Source organism: Ruditapes philippinarum, unplaced genomic scaffold (genome assembly GCF_026571515.1).
Source record: "Ruditapes philippinarum isolate M1 unplaced genomic scaffold, ASM2657151v2 ctg5581_1_1_1_1, whole genome shotgun sequence".
Classification (NCBI taxonomy): domain Eukaryota; kingdom Metazoa; phylum Mollusca; class Bivalvia; order Venerida; family Veneridae; genus Ruditapes; species Ruditapes philippinarum.
Window position 1 is genome coordinate 1 of NW_026864459.1, and position 19,179 is coordinate 19,179.

General features: G+C 32.7%; 1 protein-coding gene across 1 annotated transcript; it reads left to right on the forward strand.

The window, feature by feature from the left end:
- Nucleotides 1-10,086: 10,086 nt before the first annotated feature.
- On the forward strand, nucleotides 10,087-11,283 carry LOC132725686 (uncharacterized; the record flags this gene model as incomplete). The annotated part of the gene is made up of 1 exon (XM_060710861.1): nucleotides 10,087-11,283. A coding segment is annotated over one exon (1,197 nt), but the record flags the coding sequence as incomplete, so codon positions are not given.
- Between the last annotated feature and the right edge of the window lie 7,896 nt (nucleotides 11,284-19,179).

The window sequence follows — 19,179 nt, forward strand, 5'->3', positions numbered from 1 at the left end:
TAATTCGTTACTTTCTACTGCCTTGAGTATAAAATCTTTTTCAGTGATATATTTTCGCATCCATTTTATTTTATTGTATGTAATAAACATACTCTTATACATTGTTTATTCATCTTAAAATACAAATGCCCGAAATGTATGTTTAACGACTGCACAATTTTATTTATTCTGCTTTTATTGTTTGCAGGTGTATTATGTAATTCTTCAATGTTATCTATAAAAAGTATGAGTGAGTAGATCACAATCAAATGTTTTCAGAGAGTCAGATATAAAACGGCAAAAGTTAAATTAAATCGCTAAACTTAACCTTAAGCCGGCGACTTAATTTATTTTAGAAAGGTAACGCAATGTCCATTTGTAAAATGTTTTGAAAATGTAAATGTATATATCTTCCCAGTTAATTAAAGTTACAATCCCAAGCATATAAAAATTACATTTTAAGGCATTCGAACAGAAATGTATCATTAAAGTTAATCATGCAGTTTCAACCGTTCTCTGTCCAATATAGTCTGAGTTAATCTTAGTTAGAGCAAGTTGCGAATGTCTGTATTGATTGCAGACGTGAGCCAATAAACGATAGACACGTTGTTTATATGCTAAAGTAAGTATAGCAAAATGTTCTGGGAATAAAGAGGCAAGCAAAATGAACTGATATGGTAATTAAAACAGAATCTTACTTCATCAACAATTGGATAAATATAAAATGTCTTTATAACATGGCACAGCTAAATAACCATTCTAACTGAAGCAATAAGGACAGGGAAATCAGTTTCTATAAACAATGAAACTAGTCTTTTTTTTAAATAATAACTTCAATACATGATCGTATTTTCTTAAGCGTGTTCCAAAACAAGTAAATATGTAACAAAAGAAAAGATGACATTAACCAATTTTACAAAGGAACACTTTTGATTCACAACTTATATATACTTTGGACAGTCGTAACAATTTTTTTTACAAACAAAATTTGCCAATAAGCTGGATTCTGTTTTTATCACATATACTGCCACGCAGGAGTGTAATAAAGCAAATAAATAAAAACGATATCATACTAGTGCAATAACACTTTGACATGAAGTCATTCGAATTATGCACAAACTAATGTTTGGGTTACCCGAACTGACTCTTAGAAAAATATATAATTATACTCGTGTAGATTCAATACTAAAATTATTGAACTCGTTGAATAGAAAACAATATAATTTGTAAGATTGTGCTAAATATTAATAGCATTATCATAACTGACAGCCATTCTTGATTGCTAAATGTATGGATTCTACAAACGTCCTCAAATAAAATTACTTGGCCCAGCTTCCTTGAGCTTTGTTTACTCCAGGTTTCTCAGAGGAAATTGTGTATTTCATATTTGTGCGCATCTGCCTTTAGTACTAGAGTAAAAATCAGGCAACTTCGGATTGGCAGTACTTTTAAAACAGTTGTCGGTGCCGTTGAACGGTGTTTAGTTCTGTAGCCTGTGATTGCGAGTTTGAATCCGTCCAAATATGTTAAGATTTTCGCCGACCAAGAGAAAATATTGACATCTTAGATATCATTTAGAGAAAAAAATGATCCCCTGCCTTATATCTTGTGTTGTTCTATAAAGATGTTTCCTGGACAAAGTCAAGATCTCATACTTCTACATGAAGAAACGGTGAGAAATCAAAATTAATGATTTTAACATCACTCCAGATTTACCAGATTGTCATGTATAGAATTTCTCCTGCACCAGATGTTGAAACTTTCCATTTTCGTTTCTGACGATTTACAACATATTTTGCTCTTGAAAGGATTTGGGATATTTGAAATGTCAATAGCACGGTGGAAATTTACACGTGTCATCTGGTTTAAAATTACACGTGTCAGTTTTCTAAAATGTATACACGTTGATGTCTGGGATTTGAAAAGTTTGTCGAAATATATTTTGTAATCTGATAATATTGTTTTATCAGATGATGAAAACTTTAATGTATATTTTGGAAGAATATATTCTCGTTAGCTTAGTATTTAGGTAGTGTCATGACTATTTATTTTCATTTTAGTATTTCCAGAATTATCACCCTAATCAAGCTTGATTGCTTGGTTTTCGTGGCGTGACTATTTCCGACGAACGCCCATGTCCCGTATTTGAAATTAAATAATTTCTTATTTCAAAGTCGTAAGTTGAAATGCTTGTGGTGTTCAAAATACTCAAAGCTGAAAATGTTTTTTTTTCTAAAATGTTGATATTATATAGTGAAATAAGAACAATATAGAAAATAAGGAATGTTCTTCAATAGATTGTACATTGGAAGAACATATAGATATTTCAAGATCGTTCAAGAAGGAAGACGTCACCTGGTGAAGACAGGTCTTTTCTCCGCAACTGATAAAATATGGGTTTGATTTTTTTCATTTTTGTTCTTGAAATAGAAAGAAATACAGAATTCCTTAAGAAAGTCCAACAAGACAAAATTAAAAATGTTGCAGGCTCGGTTTGATTGAGCCTGTTCATGGACGGTAATGGAAAGTGCAAGTTACCGTCCAATCCCACTAGCACCGGCTTAAGCAGAATTCAACATTTACTCATGGTGATGGTGAAATTTTGAATTAAGAAACATCCACAGATGTGTTCATACGGTAGTTATCATGGAATCTTCAATGTAACACTTTCGTGCCATTTCATGAAAAGCGGCGTATGATCCCCAATTAAAAGAATGTGTGTGCCCTAAACGAGAAAACAATGGGCAGAACTAAATAAAATGGAATTTTGAAAGGGGATCAGAGTTTATGAAGCTTGCATATCACAGATATGACGGCAAAAGACAAATTTAAAAAACATTCAAACCATACTTTAAAATATGCAATGCTGTTCAAGCAAACTGTACCCTCAAACAAGTAGAAATAGAGAAAAAAACGAAATCCCTAAACAAAGAACAACACGGCAAAATTGTAAAATGTTGCAGGTTCGGTTTAATTGAGCCTTTCATGAACGGTACTGGAAAGTGCAAGTTACCGTCTACGCCCCTAGCACCGGCTTAAGCAGAATTCAACAATTAAACATAAAAATGGTGAAATTTTGAATTTAGAAACATCCGCAGATGTGTTCATGTATAAAAATCCATATGTAAACAATTGTTTCAACCTAATTTATTTTAGTTGCAGACTATTTGGACGTCTTTCTGAAACTCACCTGCACCTTTTCTGATCTGAGAAGCAACCATGTCAACAATTACATTAAAATTGGATTCACTGAGTTATCAATTCAATTCAACAGCTTTATTGTACAAAAGGTCTGCGGCCAATATACATGCATACAATATACAATACAAATAAGCATTGGCTGAGATAAAGTAATGGTCGAAATTTCTAAAACAATTATAAAGTACAATCTTAATATCCTTCTTTCATTACTATATGCTTTGTTAGAAGAAATGGCCTTCCTAAAAATTTTGGATTGCCCTTGAAACGTTCTTAATAATAATGAATATAAATCACAAAATGTCTTCAGATATTTTACATTGGTAAAGTTGTACAAGTGATGAGTGCTTCATGTTGATGAAATCATATTTTTTATTTCTTATCAACATTTCATCAATAAGTATTCTTTGGCAGCCAGCTAGCATTAAACGTTATACATGTCATGAAATATCATCATTCTCTTAAAAGCCAAACATTGAACTGAGAATGAAGAGACTTTTAAATAAGAAATTCATATTTTAAATGTAATATCTAATATCATTTTCAAATATTATTTTTGAGTATCAATGTAAATCATTTAAAAATATGATATTTTGTGAAAACTTCCGTAATATATCGTATTTCTCGATCTTTGCAGCATATTCTGAAACACATAAGTTTGAAATATTTAATCTCCCGCAACAGATAAAGAACCTCACGTCTGTCAAGCAAAAAAGTACTTGGTGATTGTTCTTTCCTCCGGGTTTAAAGGAATATGTTAGCGCCGGTTTTTTGATTGATGCCCTTTACGATTAAACAAATTATGTGATAGAAGCTTTAGCCAAGTACTTGTTAAGATGCCAAATTCAGGAACAATTCTTTATTTGAGAATTTCTAATGTCAGGGGCGAGGGGTTTGGGAGCACTTCTTTCTTTTTCCAACTTTAAATTCAGAAACTTCTCGACATCATAGTGTATACAAAATTAATGATCTTCTTTCACATGTGTACAACTCGTCAAATACGGGCTTTAAGATTTCTAGATACGATAACAAATATGGAGCAACTTGATTCAATCTGTTACGATATATTCCTTTATCTGGCTCTATAACAGATGTTTTTCAACTGAGCGAAAATCACTTTCTCTCTTTTGTTTTACATTCACAGCCTGTTCTAGTCATGAAGCAGAATGTTCTAAAACAATGAAATTTTCCAGTCTGTCATACACATCGATATATATTAGCTATGTACATATCGCTTGATTACATCTCTTTCTTTCACAATCCTTTAAAACAAGCTTTTGTATGTAACAGATTGGCAAATGTTTTCAATTCGCTTAATGTTGTTTGAAATATACATTTACTGTTTAAACTTGAAGAATTTTATCTCAAACAAAAGGGAATAGAACACGTCAAGGAACAAATGCACGTTTTATCATTTCCGGTATTAAAGTGAATAATACAATAAAACTTTGAACAGACAATACATACTCAAACTGTATTTCCCTGAAGGAAAGAATTACATTTTTTCCAACTATAGTTAAGGTATTGTAAAATGGAAGGCCCCTTTCCTGTTGATTTGTTATTTATTTTATTATAAAATGTTCTTTTATTTTTTTTCGGGTTTTAAAAAAAAACCGGGTTAAGACAACAACTAAATTTAAATTTGCCCCCTTATTTGTTAAAATTTTTAGTTCTTGAATGTTTACTAAAAGAAAGAAATATAAATTTTTAACAAATTGAATATTTTGGGAAAGTTACACGCCAGGCAATTAAAAAATTAAAGATTATAATTACAATTAATTAATTTAATAGTTGAATGTTACATAAATTTCCCATTTTCATTAAATATTAAAAAGTGGACCTAAAATTACATTATATTAAAACTTGCACATAAAATTTATATTTTTTTCGAAAGGTTTTACCCCATTTTTAAAATTATTAAATTCAACCATAGATTAAATGTTGTGTTTAAATTTTATTTTAATTTTTATTTTGTTGTTTTTATTTTTTTATTTATTTCTTGATTAATTTTTAAAATTGTAAATTTTGGAATTTTCCCTTTTTCATCTATTCCCGTAAGATAACCAAATTGTGAATTAAATTAAGTTTCCTTTATAAAAAAATTTTATATTTTTACCTTTTAAAAATTTTCCTTTTGCTACAATTAAATCTGAAATTAACTTTTTTATCTTTCCTTACTTTAAATTTTTTAATTTTTAAATTTTTTTTTTTTTGTGTTTTTAATATTTTTTTTTTTTTATTATGGGGAAATTCACTTCACACATATTGGTTTTTTTTTATAAAATTTTTTGGAAGGTTACATATACAAAAAAATTTCATCATCCAACAAGGGATAAAAGTTAAGTAATTTCTATCAATTTTCAATATATAAGTAACTTTTTGGAAAATTTTTAACATTTTGTTTTGTTTGCAAAAATTTTTGAAGTAATTTTTTATTGTTTTCATTTTAAATTTTTTACAAACAATCAATTTTTTAATTCATTTTGTTTTATTTTTATTTAATAATTTATTTATTTATTTATTTATTTTTATTATCATTTATACCATTTATTTTTATTTTTTATTTTAAAGGGAAAAAACAGTGGGGCTTTTTTTTTTTTTAAGTATGATACACATGGTTCAAATTATTTTACCTTTTAAAAAACTTTTTTATTGGAATTTATCAAATCTTTTGGTTTTGGCTTACAAATTTTGGGTTATTTTTTGGTTTCATTTAAATTTTCATTTTTTGGCCAATTATTTTTTACAAAAATTTGTTTTTATATTTATTTCTAAAATTTTTGTGGAATTTTGCATTATTCTCTCCTTGGAAATTTTAAAAAATTTTTAAGTAAAGGGAGGTTTAATTCCCCAAGACCCCATTTTCAACCGAAAAAGATTTTTCTGAAAGGTTACTTTTTTGTACTTGTTCTTCATCTTTAAATTTATTATTTCTTTGACCAATTTATTTATTTATTCAATCAATTTGTGTTTTAAATATTTTTATTTAATATTTATTTATTATTGATGTGGTATTTATTTTTTTCATTCATTCATCTATGCACTTGGTTAAATTTTATATAAATAATTTTTGGAATGGTTACATTGGAGGAGCTTTATTCTTTCCTTCTTCTATCAGTCCATCCGCCAGTCCACACGATCAAACCGATTGTGCATAATTCACGTATTTATCAATTTTATACAATATATGAAGTTATTCATTTTTTGGACTATTTTAACATCTTCTTGGGTTTTGTTTGTCTACTAAATTTTTTCTGAAAGGTTACTTTTTTGTACTTGTTCTTCATCTTTAAATTTATTATTTCTTTGACCAATTTATTTATTTATTCATCAATTTGTGTTTTAAATATTTTTATTTAATATTTATTTATTATTGATGTGGTATTTATTTTTTTCATTCATTCATCTATGCACTTGGTTAAATTTTATATAAATATTTTTGGAATGGTTACATTGGAGGAGCTTTATTCTTTCCTTCTTCTATCAGTCCATCCGCCAGTCCACACGATCAAACCGATTGTGCATAATTCACGTATTTATCAATTTTATACAATATATGAAGTTATTCATTTTTTGGACTATTTTAACATCTTCTTGGGTTTTGTTTGTCTACTAAATTTTTTCTGAAAGGTTACTTTTTTGTACTTGTTCTTCATCCTTAAATTTATTATTTCTTTGACCAATTTATATATATTTATTTATCAAATTTGTTTTTTAAATATATTTTTATTTAATATTTATTTATTATTGATGTGGTATTTATTTTTTTCATTCATTCATCTATGCACTTGGTTAAATTTTATATAAATATTTTTTGGAATGGTTACATTGGAGGAGCTTTATTCTTTCCTTCTTCTATCAGTCCATCCGCCAGTCCACACGATCAAACCGATTGTGCATAATTCACGTATTTATCAATTTTATACAATATATGAAGTTATTCATTTTTTGGACTATTTTAACATCTTCTTGGGTTTTGTTTGTCTACTAAATTTTTTCTGAAAGGTTACTTTTTTGTACTTGTTCTTCATCTTTAAATTTATTATTTCTTTGACCAATTTATTTATTTATTCATCAATTTGTGTTTTAAATATTTTTATTTAATATTTATTTATTATTGATGTGGTATTTATTTTTTTTCATTCATTCATCTATGCACTTGGTTAAATTTTATATAAATATTTTTTGGAATGGTTACATTGGAGGAGCTTTATTCTTTTCTTCTTCTATCAGTCCATCCGCCAGTCCACACGATCAAACCGATTGTGCATAATTCACGTATTTATCAATTTTATACAATATATGAAGTTATTCATTTTTTGGACTATTTTAACATCTTCTTTGGTTTTGTTTGTCTACTAAATTTTTTCTGAAAGGTTACTTTTTTGTACTTGTTCTTCATCCTTAAATTTATTATTTCTTTGACCAATTTATTTATTTATTCATCAATTTGTGTTTTAAATATTTTTATTTAATATTTATTTATTATTGAGTTGTTACAGTGGAGGAGCTTTATTCTTTCCTTCTTCTATCAGTCCATCCGCCAGTCCACACGATCAAACCGATTGTGCATAATTCACGTATTTATCAATTTTATACAATATATGAAGTTATTCATTTTTTGGACTATTTTAACATTTTCTTGGGTTTTGTTTGTCTACTAAATTTTTTCTGAAAGGTTACTTTTTTGTACTTGTTCTTCATCCTTAAATTTATTATTTCTTTGACCAATTTATTTATTTATTCATCAATTTGTGTTTTAAATATTTTTTATTTAATATTTATTTATTATTGATGTGGTATTTATTTTTTTCATTCATTCATCTATGCACTTGGTTAAATTTTATATAAATAATTTTTGGAATGGTTACATTGGAGGAGCTTTATTCTTTCCTTCTTCTATCAGTCCATCCGCCAGTCCACACGATCAAACCGATTGTGCATAATTCACGTATTTATCAATTTTATACAATATATGAAGTTATTCATTTTTTGGACTATTTTAACATCTTCTTGGGTTTTGTTTGTCTACCTAATTTTTTCTGAAAGGTTACTTTAAAAAAACTCCATCCTAACATCGGTCAGTGTGTTCCATCCGTCCTTCAGTTTTTCCGTCCGTCCGCCAGTCATTGCATTCGTTCTACAACAAGTGCAGAAATGGTCCTTCAGTCACTTATGGTTAATTTTATTAAATTTCTGGAAATATAAAATTTTAAATTTTAAAAATACTTAAAATATTTTTGGTGTTAAAGGGGAAATTTATAAATTAATTTACTTATTTATTTGTTTATTTATTTTCTGAGTCCATTTTTCTGGAAGTGTTTATTAATTTTATCATTTTATATTTTGTGATTTTTTTATTTATTAGTTTATGGAAGCGTTACAATAAAAAATGAATATCAGTTTGGTCTTAAGATTGACCAATTAATTTTCTAATTTAACTTTTTTGTTTTATAAACCTTTTAAATCTATAATTTTCTGAAAGTGTTGCTATAGAATATCGTTGGATATTAATTAAAATTTTAGATTGAGAAATTTATTATATCTATAGATGATATATAATTGAATATTTATTTTCAAATTTAATATATCAATTTCTTGTTCATATTTTGATTATCATTTTTGAAAATGATACAATGAAAAATTAAGTTGTTTATAAGATTGTTTTGAATAATGCCGGCATACATGTCTACCTACCTAAAACTGCTTACATGCTCTCCTACCTACCTACCTACCTACCTACCTACCTACTTAACTACCTACATAGCAAAGCCACCAACCCACCAAACTACCCAACCACCCAGCCGACACACCCACCTACTCACCTACCTTCCTACCTACCAACATAGCTGTCATTCTACCTGCTTGTCGGCCCGCCTGCACACCCGCTCGCCGGCGTGCCTGCCTTCCTAAGCATAACAATAAAATACAGTTTGATATCAGTTTTGTTTTAAAATTGACAAAATAACTTATTAACTTGTCTTAACTTATATAGTTCTGTTTTTTATTATTTCAAATCTATTACTTTTTGAAAGTGTTGCAATACAATAGCGTTAGATATTTATTTACATTATAAATTGACTATTAATCTATCATATTTATTCATTATTTATTTTAATACTTAATATATCTATTCTTGTTCATATTTCAATTTTTTTATTTAAACAGAAATAAAATCATACAATAAAAAGAGCTGTGTATCAGATTGTTTTAAAAATGCCTGCATGTTTCCTGCCTGTCTGTCTACCTACCTTCCTAAAGCTGTCTCCCTTCTGAACCTACCTAAATAAAATAGAGTTGGATATCAGTTACGTTTTTATCTATTATTTTCCGTACGTGTTGCAATAATATATTAATTTAAATTCAAAATTTACCAATTTAACATTTCATGAATTTATTATCTCTATTAAATATTTATTTTCATATTAAATGTATCATTTTCTTGTTCATATTTTGATTTATTATTTTCTAAAAGTGATTCATTAAAATGGAGTTCATATTAGAAATTTTAAATTGCTGCCTTTTCCCTTCCCTTCCCGCCTTTTTTACCCCTTTTTGTTCCCTGCCCTTTCCCTTTCCCTTTCCTGAACTGCCTTCTCTTCTTCTTCCCCCTTCCCTTTCCACCTGTTTTCCCCCACTTTTTGTCTTACAGGTAAACTAAAACTTGAGTATGAGTTTGTTTATAAAATTCACAAATTGATTCATTATCTTTAATTTTTTTGGATTTTTAATTTTTAAATCTATTTTTTTCTGAATGTTGAAATTTAAAAGCGTTAAATATCAATTTGGATTCAAAATTGACAAATTTATTCATTTATTTTTTCATAAATATTATTTTTTATATTTGATTTATCAATTTGTTGTTCATCTTTTCATTTATTATTTTCCGTAAATGTTACAATGATATAGAGCTGTATTAGTTTTAAAAAATGCCAGCCTACCAACAACAGCTTGCCTGCCAACAACTGCCTGCCTACAACTACCTGCCTACAACTGCCTGCCTACAACTGCCTACCTACATATGCCTACCTACAACTGCCTGCCTACCATTGCCTGCTTACAACTGCCTACCTACAACTGCCTACCTACAACTGCCTGCCTACAACTGCCTGTCTACAACTGCCTACCTACAACTGCCTACCTACATATGCCTATCTACAACTGCCTGCCTACCACTGCCTGCCTACAACTGCCTACCTACAACTGCCTGCCTACATCTGCCTACCTACAACTGCCTACCTACAAATGCCTGCCTACAACTGCCTACCTACAAATGCCTGCCTACAACTGCCTACCTACAAATGCCTGCCTACAACTGCCTACCTACAAATGCCTACCTACAAATGCCTGCCTACAACTGCCTACCTACAACATTCTCCCTATAACTGCCTGTCTACAACTGTCTGCCTACCACTACCCGCCGACAACTGCCTGCCTACCTACAACTTCCTGCCGACAATAGCCTATCTACAACTGCCTACCTACAAGTGCCTGCCTACAACTACCTGCCTACATACAACTGTCTGCCTACCACTGCCTGCCGACATCTGCCTACCTACAACTGCCTACCTACATATGCCTACCTACAACTGCCTGCCTACAACTGCCTGCCTACAACTACCTGCCTACAACTACCTGCCTACAACTACCTGCCTACAACTGCCTGCCTACAACTGCCTGCCTACAACTACCTGTCTACAACTGCCTGCTACAACTGCCTGCCTACAACTGCCTGTCTGCCTACAACTGTCTGCCTACAACTGCCTGCCTACAACTACCTGCCTACAACTGCCTACCTGCAACTGCCTGTCTGCCTACAACTGTCTGCCTACAACTGCCTGTCTGCCTACAACTGTCTGCCTACAACTGCCTGCCTACAACTACCTGTCTAAAACTGCCTGTCTACAACTGCCTGCCTACAACTACCTGCCTACAACTGCCTGCCTACAATTGCCTGCCTACAACTACCTGCCTGCAACTACCTGCCTACAACTGCCTGCCTACAATTGCCTGCCTACAATTACCTGCCTACAACTACCTGCCTACAACTGCCTACCTGCAATTGCCTGTCTGCCTACAACTGTCTGCCTGCCTACAACTGCCTGACTTCCTATAACTACCTGCCTACATACAATTGCATGTCTACTGTCTACTGAATGGTTACATTTTGATAAAGTGTTATCCAGTCGTCATGGCCAACAATGCGTCCGCCAGTCTGTCCGCGCAGAAATATAATAGGCAAATTAATATCCAACAAACATTAGATTAATTTTGAATTAATTTTTTAAAAGAAAAACTCAAATGAAAACATTTCATTTTACAAAAGAAAATAGAGAGAAATATGTCTTCGTATTTCGTATTGAACGTATTTTTGAAAATTAATTTACTTTTCTATTTTCACTTATGAATGTGTTGATTAATTCAATATATTAATTAAATGATATATATTTATTTTTTTAGTTATTCATTGATAAATACATATAAATATATTTATCATTTCTGTTTACATTTTTGGTGTTTAATTGTTTGCAGCTGTCTATCATTCGTATCTTTAAACAGTAAAGCATTTTAATGACATTTTAATTCTGCTCAATATTTTATTAACAACGTAATTTATACATTTTAAGAAATAGTCATTAGGTCTAAAATACTAGGCGGCATGTATACATATTGAATGAAGCATTTAGAAGAAAATCTTACCTTTCAACACATTCATCATTATAAAAATAATCCAAAATATTATAAACTTACTTTAACACACAGAAAATACATTATTAAATTTAAGCTTTTCTCAAGTATGCGCCGTATCCGTCCACGTCCAGAAAAGACTGAATTATTCCCGGTTCACAAGTTACTGATGTTTTATCGATTGCTGAATTTAGCCAATCAGCATAGAGCGATGTTTAACAGCTGATATTGTGGGTAGGACCAAAGTCTTTAAAAACAAATATTGGATTAAAGAGGCCATGGAAATGAAATCCAAACTGGTTATATTACTAAGAAGAAATTTGTAAACTTATTTTAAAGATTTGGTGTAGAAATGTTGCAGTCCGGACATATTACTTAGTAATCTCTTCCCTTCATACTTTAGAAAGGCGATTTGCAATGTATATGTATACATTTTATGCACTGATGATATGAATTGTACAATAATTAATCTCAAAAAAAAGATAAAGAAATATATAATTATTTCAAGTTAGTGTACTTGTACGTGTTGTTACATTATAATCCAATTTACTTTTACAATTCAAAGGAAAGAAATCTACATTTGTCTGTGACTTCCTTTCCAATCCTGTTTTATATTTTGTTGTAAATGTTGGCATTATATGAAATAAATACTGTTTATACCAAATAAAAGATAAAATAAAATGATCTAACTAAGTTGTATGATAATGCTTATTATGGTAATTTTCACTTATTTTCTGCATTAAAACCTAAATTATATTTCGAGTAAAAGAAACTGCATAGATACGTTTGTCTGGATGAAAAGATAATTTGAAGCAATTGTGCAATAATAAAACACAAAAAAACTTTTCACTTTACTTGTCAAATGCACGGTATCTGAATGGGCTCAGTTATACTCTAAAATCCGACCAAAGCCAAATCTAGATATAACGTGTACATTTATTTAACAAAATTCTTTTTCAGTATGTATGAATACAATTACATTACAGAAACAGGAATGAGAATGTGTATATTGTAAAATAAGGCGTAATAGTTTTGTTTCATTGAAAAGCAAAAGAAACGACTTCGTCTGATAAATTTTACTACATTGTATTTCATTAACAAATACAGTTTGCATCTTAAAACGTGACAGTGTCGTCAGATAGAAATAAACTTGTTACAAATCCTTGTATTGGCTAAATCATATCATCATCTCCTATCTGGGAGTGTTGTTTTAAATCTATAGGCGTGGCTGTTATGTCGTTGGAAATATCCAATACAGCATAATATTCAACAATTTCCTCTATCCATAAATTCTTTAAAGACGCACGTCGCCTGTTGTGGTAGAAAGAGAATGTTTGATGAAACAGAAAAATGAAATATGTATCATAAACCTTTAAAGTCTTACATGATGAAAATAAAGAAATAATTTTAAAACTCAAACTTGTATAAAATTGATCTTACTCAGTTTTCAAATGTCACAACAAAATACCACACCCATCATTATTTCTGTATTAGATAAGATTAATATTAAAACGTATCTGTTTGGTTAATACAGAATTTATTTGTAGTTCGATTGGAAGCTATAAGCTTAATGACACTCCTGGAACCAACCAGCACTTAAAAATGAGTGAAAAATTTCTTGCTCCTAGCCCCTGACGGGTTTTGAACCCAATGCGGCTGGTGATCATTAGATTACTAGTCCGACGCATTAACCACTCGGCCATCCCGCCACTTAAAAAGTATTTGTTTGAATAGCATACGGTGATTACTAAGCGTAGTATCACGTGCCGTGTTTCTTGTACGGGTAACTATAATATGGCGTATGTACACTTTGAAGGTTCTGTAAAGAAAAGTAGATTTAATTTTGTACATATTGCATTTTATTGGAGTTGCTTGCCTTCTCGTGGAGATTTATTACAGGTCAATTATGTTCTTTTCTTTATGGTTCTGATTACGCAACTTAAATATTCCTCTTACAGAATAGAATGTAAACAAATTGCATACATTCCAATGTCACATGTTCTTTTGCATATAATATCGAAGCACTAAACGACAAAATGCTGTTGTTTGATAAAACAATTATATAAACAGCAAGGGAGGCAATCAGGTTACAAGGTTTCAAGGTTTATTTGAATACGTCAGGGCCCATATGGGCATGTGACAACATAAAACAGTACATACATACAAAATAATACAAAATGGCAAATAATATGTAAAAACAAAATACTACAAAATGGCAAATTATAAATGGTCATACAACTCCATGATGTAATAAAATTACTGTAATAATTGACTGATAATGGAGGATGAGAGAGAAAAATCAAAAATCATTGCGAGAAAAAAAACAAAGAGAAAATACAAAATCTAAAAAGCTAACATTATTTAAATAATAACATAATATTTTTGCAAAATATGGCAAGTTTCAAAAGGATATCTTTATTACTATGGTTCATTAATTTTTCAAATTTTAAAGCACTTGGACGTTCATAGAAATATTTATCAAGATACAGCTTTCTTGTATTGACTAAATGTGAACATTCAAAAAGATAATGGAATTCGTCGCCTAAAGAGTTACTGGTACATAGGTTACAAGTTCTAAGTTCTCTTGGAATATCATCAAACCTTCCTTTTTCAATAGGAAGTTTGTGATTCATACTTCTAAATTTAAAGAGAATTAAAGCTAAATTCATAGGTAACTTGCTGAGGTATGACTCAAAACAAAAATCCTGTTTATAAATCCTGTAATTTAGACATTTACTGGAATTATTAATTGTACTTCTCCAATTTTGCATAAAATGATCACGCAATCTTAAGTTGACAGTATTCTTGAATGAAGCAGGAGATTCCACATTTTGATTTATCCAAAAATGCGACAATCCAAGATCATTTAAATTATTTCGAACAAAACAGACCCAATCTGATTTAATATTATTCAGAGTATATAAATTATGAGTTGTTCTATATAGAATGCTGACTATCTTATCATGTTTAGAATTAACTATTTTACCCCAGTAATTGAGAACTCTACTTTTAATTTGTGTTGAAAGTGGGGTAATACCCAACATCCCATAAATCATAGCACCATATCAGCATAATGTTATCTCCCTGTAACGCTAAATAGACGATGCTGCATAGACGATTTTCGTGACGTCATTTACTCGGAAAATTTATTTCAATTTGTATAAAATGAATCTCTATGAAGAGAATATTAAAATCTTGCGATCATATAACGTACTTTACACTGCAAATGTTTCCAAAACGACATTCTCTACGCTCGAGACAAACAAAAAGCAGAAGAAAAATCACTAGAAGAACACTGATAATATATCGTAGTAGAGACAAAAGATATTAACATGGGAGATTACAAAATCGTATTAAACTCTGAAGTTTGCATTTAGAGTTGTTTCCCGTAGACTTCTCGTCTTATCTAAGATTACTTTAGTTCTTGCTACTGTCATAAGTAATACACAGAGGTGTAATTCACACGATAAAACACTTACCAAGTAAAACTGATCTGTAGCTGATTTTTCCTTTTCTTTCTTTCTTTATTTCTTTATTTCTCACCATCAGCAATATTGTGTGACAAGGCGTCAGTCCTTTAATAGCAACCAGTGACTTCCATAGCAACCATTGACTTTTCCTAGCGACCAATTACTTCCATCCACAGCACCCACTGACTCTTCATAGCGACCACGGACTACCGCTGCAACCACTCAAACTGCATAGCGACCAGTGTCTCGCACAGCAAGTAGTCACTTCCCATGGCCACCGTAGACTACTTAAACACCCAGTGACTGTCCGTGACTATCAGTGACTTACCACAGAAACAACTGACGTCCCCCAGCGACTGCTGACTTTTCACAACAGCCGTAACCTCTCCATAGCGACCATTGGCTTTGCATAGCAACCAGTGAATTTGCATAGCAACAAGTGACTTTCATAGCAACCACTGACTTTTCCTGGCGAACAATGACTTCCACAGCACCCACTGACTCTTCATAGCTACCGCTGACTTTCCACAACAGCCGTAACCTCTCAATAGCGACCACTGGCTTTGCATAGCAACCAGTGAATTAGCATAGCAACCAGTGACTTCCATAGCACCCACTGACTCTTCATTGCGACTACTGACTTTCCACAACACAGTTGCAACCACTGACTCCGCACAGCGACCATTTTCTCGAGGAGCAAGCACTGAATTCCCATGGCCACCGTAGATTACTTAAACACCCAGTGACTGTCCGTGACTATCAGTGTCTTCCCCCCAGCGACCGCTGACTTTCTACAACAGCCGTAACATTTCCATAGCGACCGTTGGCTTTGCATAGCAACCAGTGAATTTGTATGCAACAAGTGACTTTCATAGCAACCACTGACTTTTCCTGGCAACCAATGACTTCAATAGCACCCACTGACTCTTCATAGCGACTGCTGACTTACCACAACAGTCATAACCGCTGCCATTGCATAGCAACCAGTGAGTTTGCATAGCAACCAGTGACTTCCATAGCAACCACTGACTTTTCCTGGCGACCAATGACATCCATAGCACCCACAGACTCTTCATAGCTACCGCTGACGTTTCATTAAAACCTAAACATCTCCATAGCGACCGCAGTCTTTGCATAGTAACCAGTAAATGTGCATAGCAACCAGTGACTTCCATAAAAACCACTGACTTTTCTGGTGACCAATGACTTCCATAGCACCCACTGACTTTTCATAGCGACCGCTCAATTTCAACAACTGCCGTAACCTCTCCATAGCGACCGCTGACATTGCCAAGCAACCAGTCAATTTGCACAGCAACCAATGACTTCCATAGCAACCAATGACTTTCATGGCGACCAATGACTTCCATAGCACCCACTGACTTTTCAAAGCGACTGCTGACTTTCCAAAACTGCCGTAACCTCTTCAAAGCAACCGCTGACTTTGCATAGTAACCAGTCAATTTGCATAGCAACCAGTGACTTCCATAGCAATCACTGACTTTCTTAGCGATCAATGACTTCCATACCACCCACTCACTATTCATAGCGACCGCTGACTTTACCGTCGTTACCTCTCCACAGCAACCGCTGGCTTTGCATAGTGACCAGTGACTTCCAAAGCAACCACTAACTTTTCATGTCAAACAATGACTTCCATAGCACCCACTAACTCTTCATAGCGACCGTTGACTATCCACAACAGCCGTAACCTCCCGATAGCGACCACTGCCTTTGCATAGCAACCAGTGAGTTTTCATAACAACCAATGACTACCATAGCAATTACAGACTTTTCCTGGCGATCAATGACCTCCATAGCACCACTGTCTCTTCATCGCGACCATGGACTACCGCTGCAACTACTGACTCCGCACAGCGACCAGTGTCTCCTTTAGCAAGCAGTGACTTTCCATTGCCACCGTAGAATTCTTTAGCACCCAGTGACTGTCCGTGACTATCAGTGACTTACTACAGCAAGAACTGACTTCCCCCAGAGACCGACGACTTTCTACAACAGCTGTTTCCTCTCCATAGCGACCGCTGGCTTTGCATTGCAACCAGTGAATTTGCAAAGCAACAAGTGACTTCCATAGCAACAACTGACTTTTCCTGTCGACCAATGACTTCCATAGCACCCACTGACTCTTCGTAAACACCGCTGACTTCCCACAACAGTCGTAACCTCTCCATAGCGATCGCTGGCTTTGCATAGCAACCAGTGAGTTTGCATAGCAACCAGTGACTTCAATAGCAACCACTGACTTTTCCTGGCGACCAATGACTTCCATAGCGGCCACTGACTCTTCATTGCGACAACAGACTACCGCTGCAACGACTCACTCTGCACAGCGACCAGTGTCTCGCATAGCAAGCAGTGACTTCCCATTGCCACCGTAAACTACCTAAGCACCCAGTGACTGTCCGTGACTATCAGTGACTTACCACAGAAGCCACTGACTTCCCCTTGCGACCGCTGACTTTCCACATCAGCCGTAACCTCACCATAGCGACCGCTGGCTTTGCGTAGTAACCAGTGAGTTTGCATAGCAACCAGTGACTACCACAGCAACCACTGACTTTCTATGAAAGACTTGTGGGTTTAGTAAAAATGTGTTCCAGAAAACATTAGACACCTTCTTACATTAATTCAATTACAAACCTTTGTTCCGTTGTGAACTCCATTAACTCCAAGTCATTTTATTCTCATTAAATTCTAGTACCGGTATTCCAGTCTCATGTAGACGAGAAAGATACAGATTTTATAGCGCATTACAATTCAAATGATCGCTTAATGAATATAGGTAAAAAAGGTCAGAAATTACTCGACATGTTTTGGGTTATATGGTGCAATGACTATTTGTTAAATCTTCGAGAAAGTACTCAATCAAAAATTAAAACGGGTCGAGTACAATCACATATTGAGCCACGTTTTGGAAAAATATTATTACTAAATGATGATTTACCTCGCAGAAACTTGGGATAATAGTGAATTTAATCCCAAGTCAGGATGGAAATGTACCCTCAGCAATGGTAAAATTACCTTTGAGGAAAGTGCTTTAACGTCCACCCAAACTATTATTTCCTACTGAGATGTCCACAAGTATCCATTATACATTAACTTGTTAATATACATTAGCCATGAAATTCACGTGCTAACTTCTTGACGGCGGAGCATAGTATTACGGAAACACTACAACATGAACTCACGTGAAAATCGTGCCGCCGAGTAGTTAATTTGAAGGATTTTCACGAAATTAGTGTAGATGTATAATTAAATAAGAAATGAATCATTATGCTTGTGTCAATTGACCAGAAAGACATAAAAAGGAATGCCTTTGTGCTGTTGCAATACGCGCAATAAAAGTTATAAAAATATAAGAAATTTGAATATGCATATCAAAGAAAAGCACACAATCTTAGAATATTGGAACTGTGCAGAAAAAGATTGTCCGTAAAGATTTATTAGAAGGAGTTATCTTAGCAAACATTTGATTTTGAAACTTAAATGTAGAGTTGACTTGGCAAGGGATGCAGCGTTATGTGCAAAAAGAGGAGATAAAAAATGGAGTGAATATCATGAAGACGTGAGCGATGATGAAAGTATTTTCAGTTTGTTAGCGGAATGAGATTGGAATCAAGGCAAACTACGGTTTGCTAACACAATATTGGATTTTGACCTGAATCTTCTGCAAAATGATGGTCATTTCATCAGTAATAATAAAGATGAAGAAAAACAAAAATGGTGTGGATTACCTAATGAAGAAAATGAGATGCAAGTAGGAAGTTACGATGAGGGAGAATGTGAAATAAACGTAAATGATATGGAAAATGAGGAAGGAGAT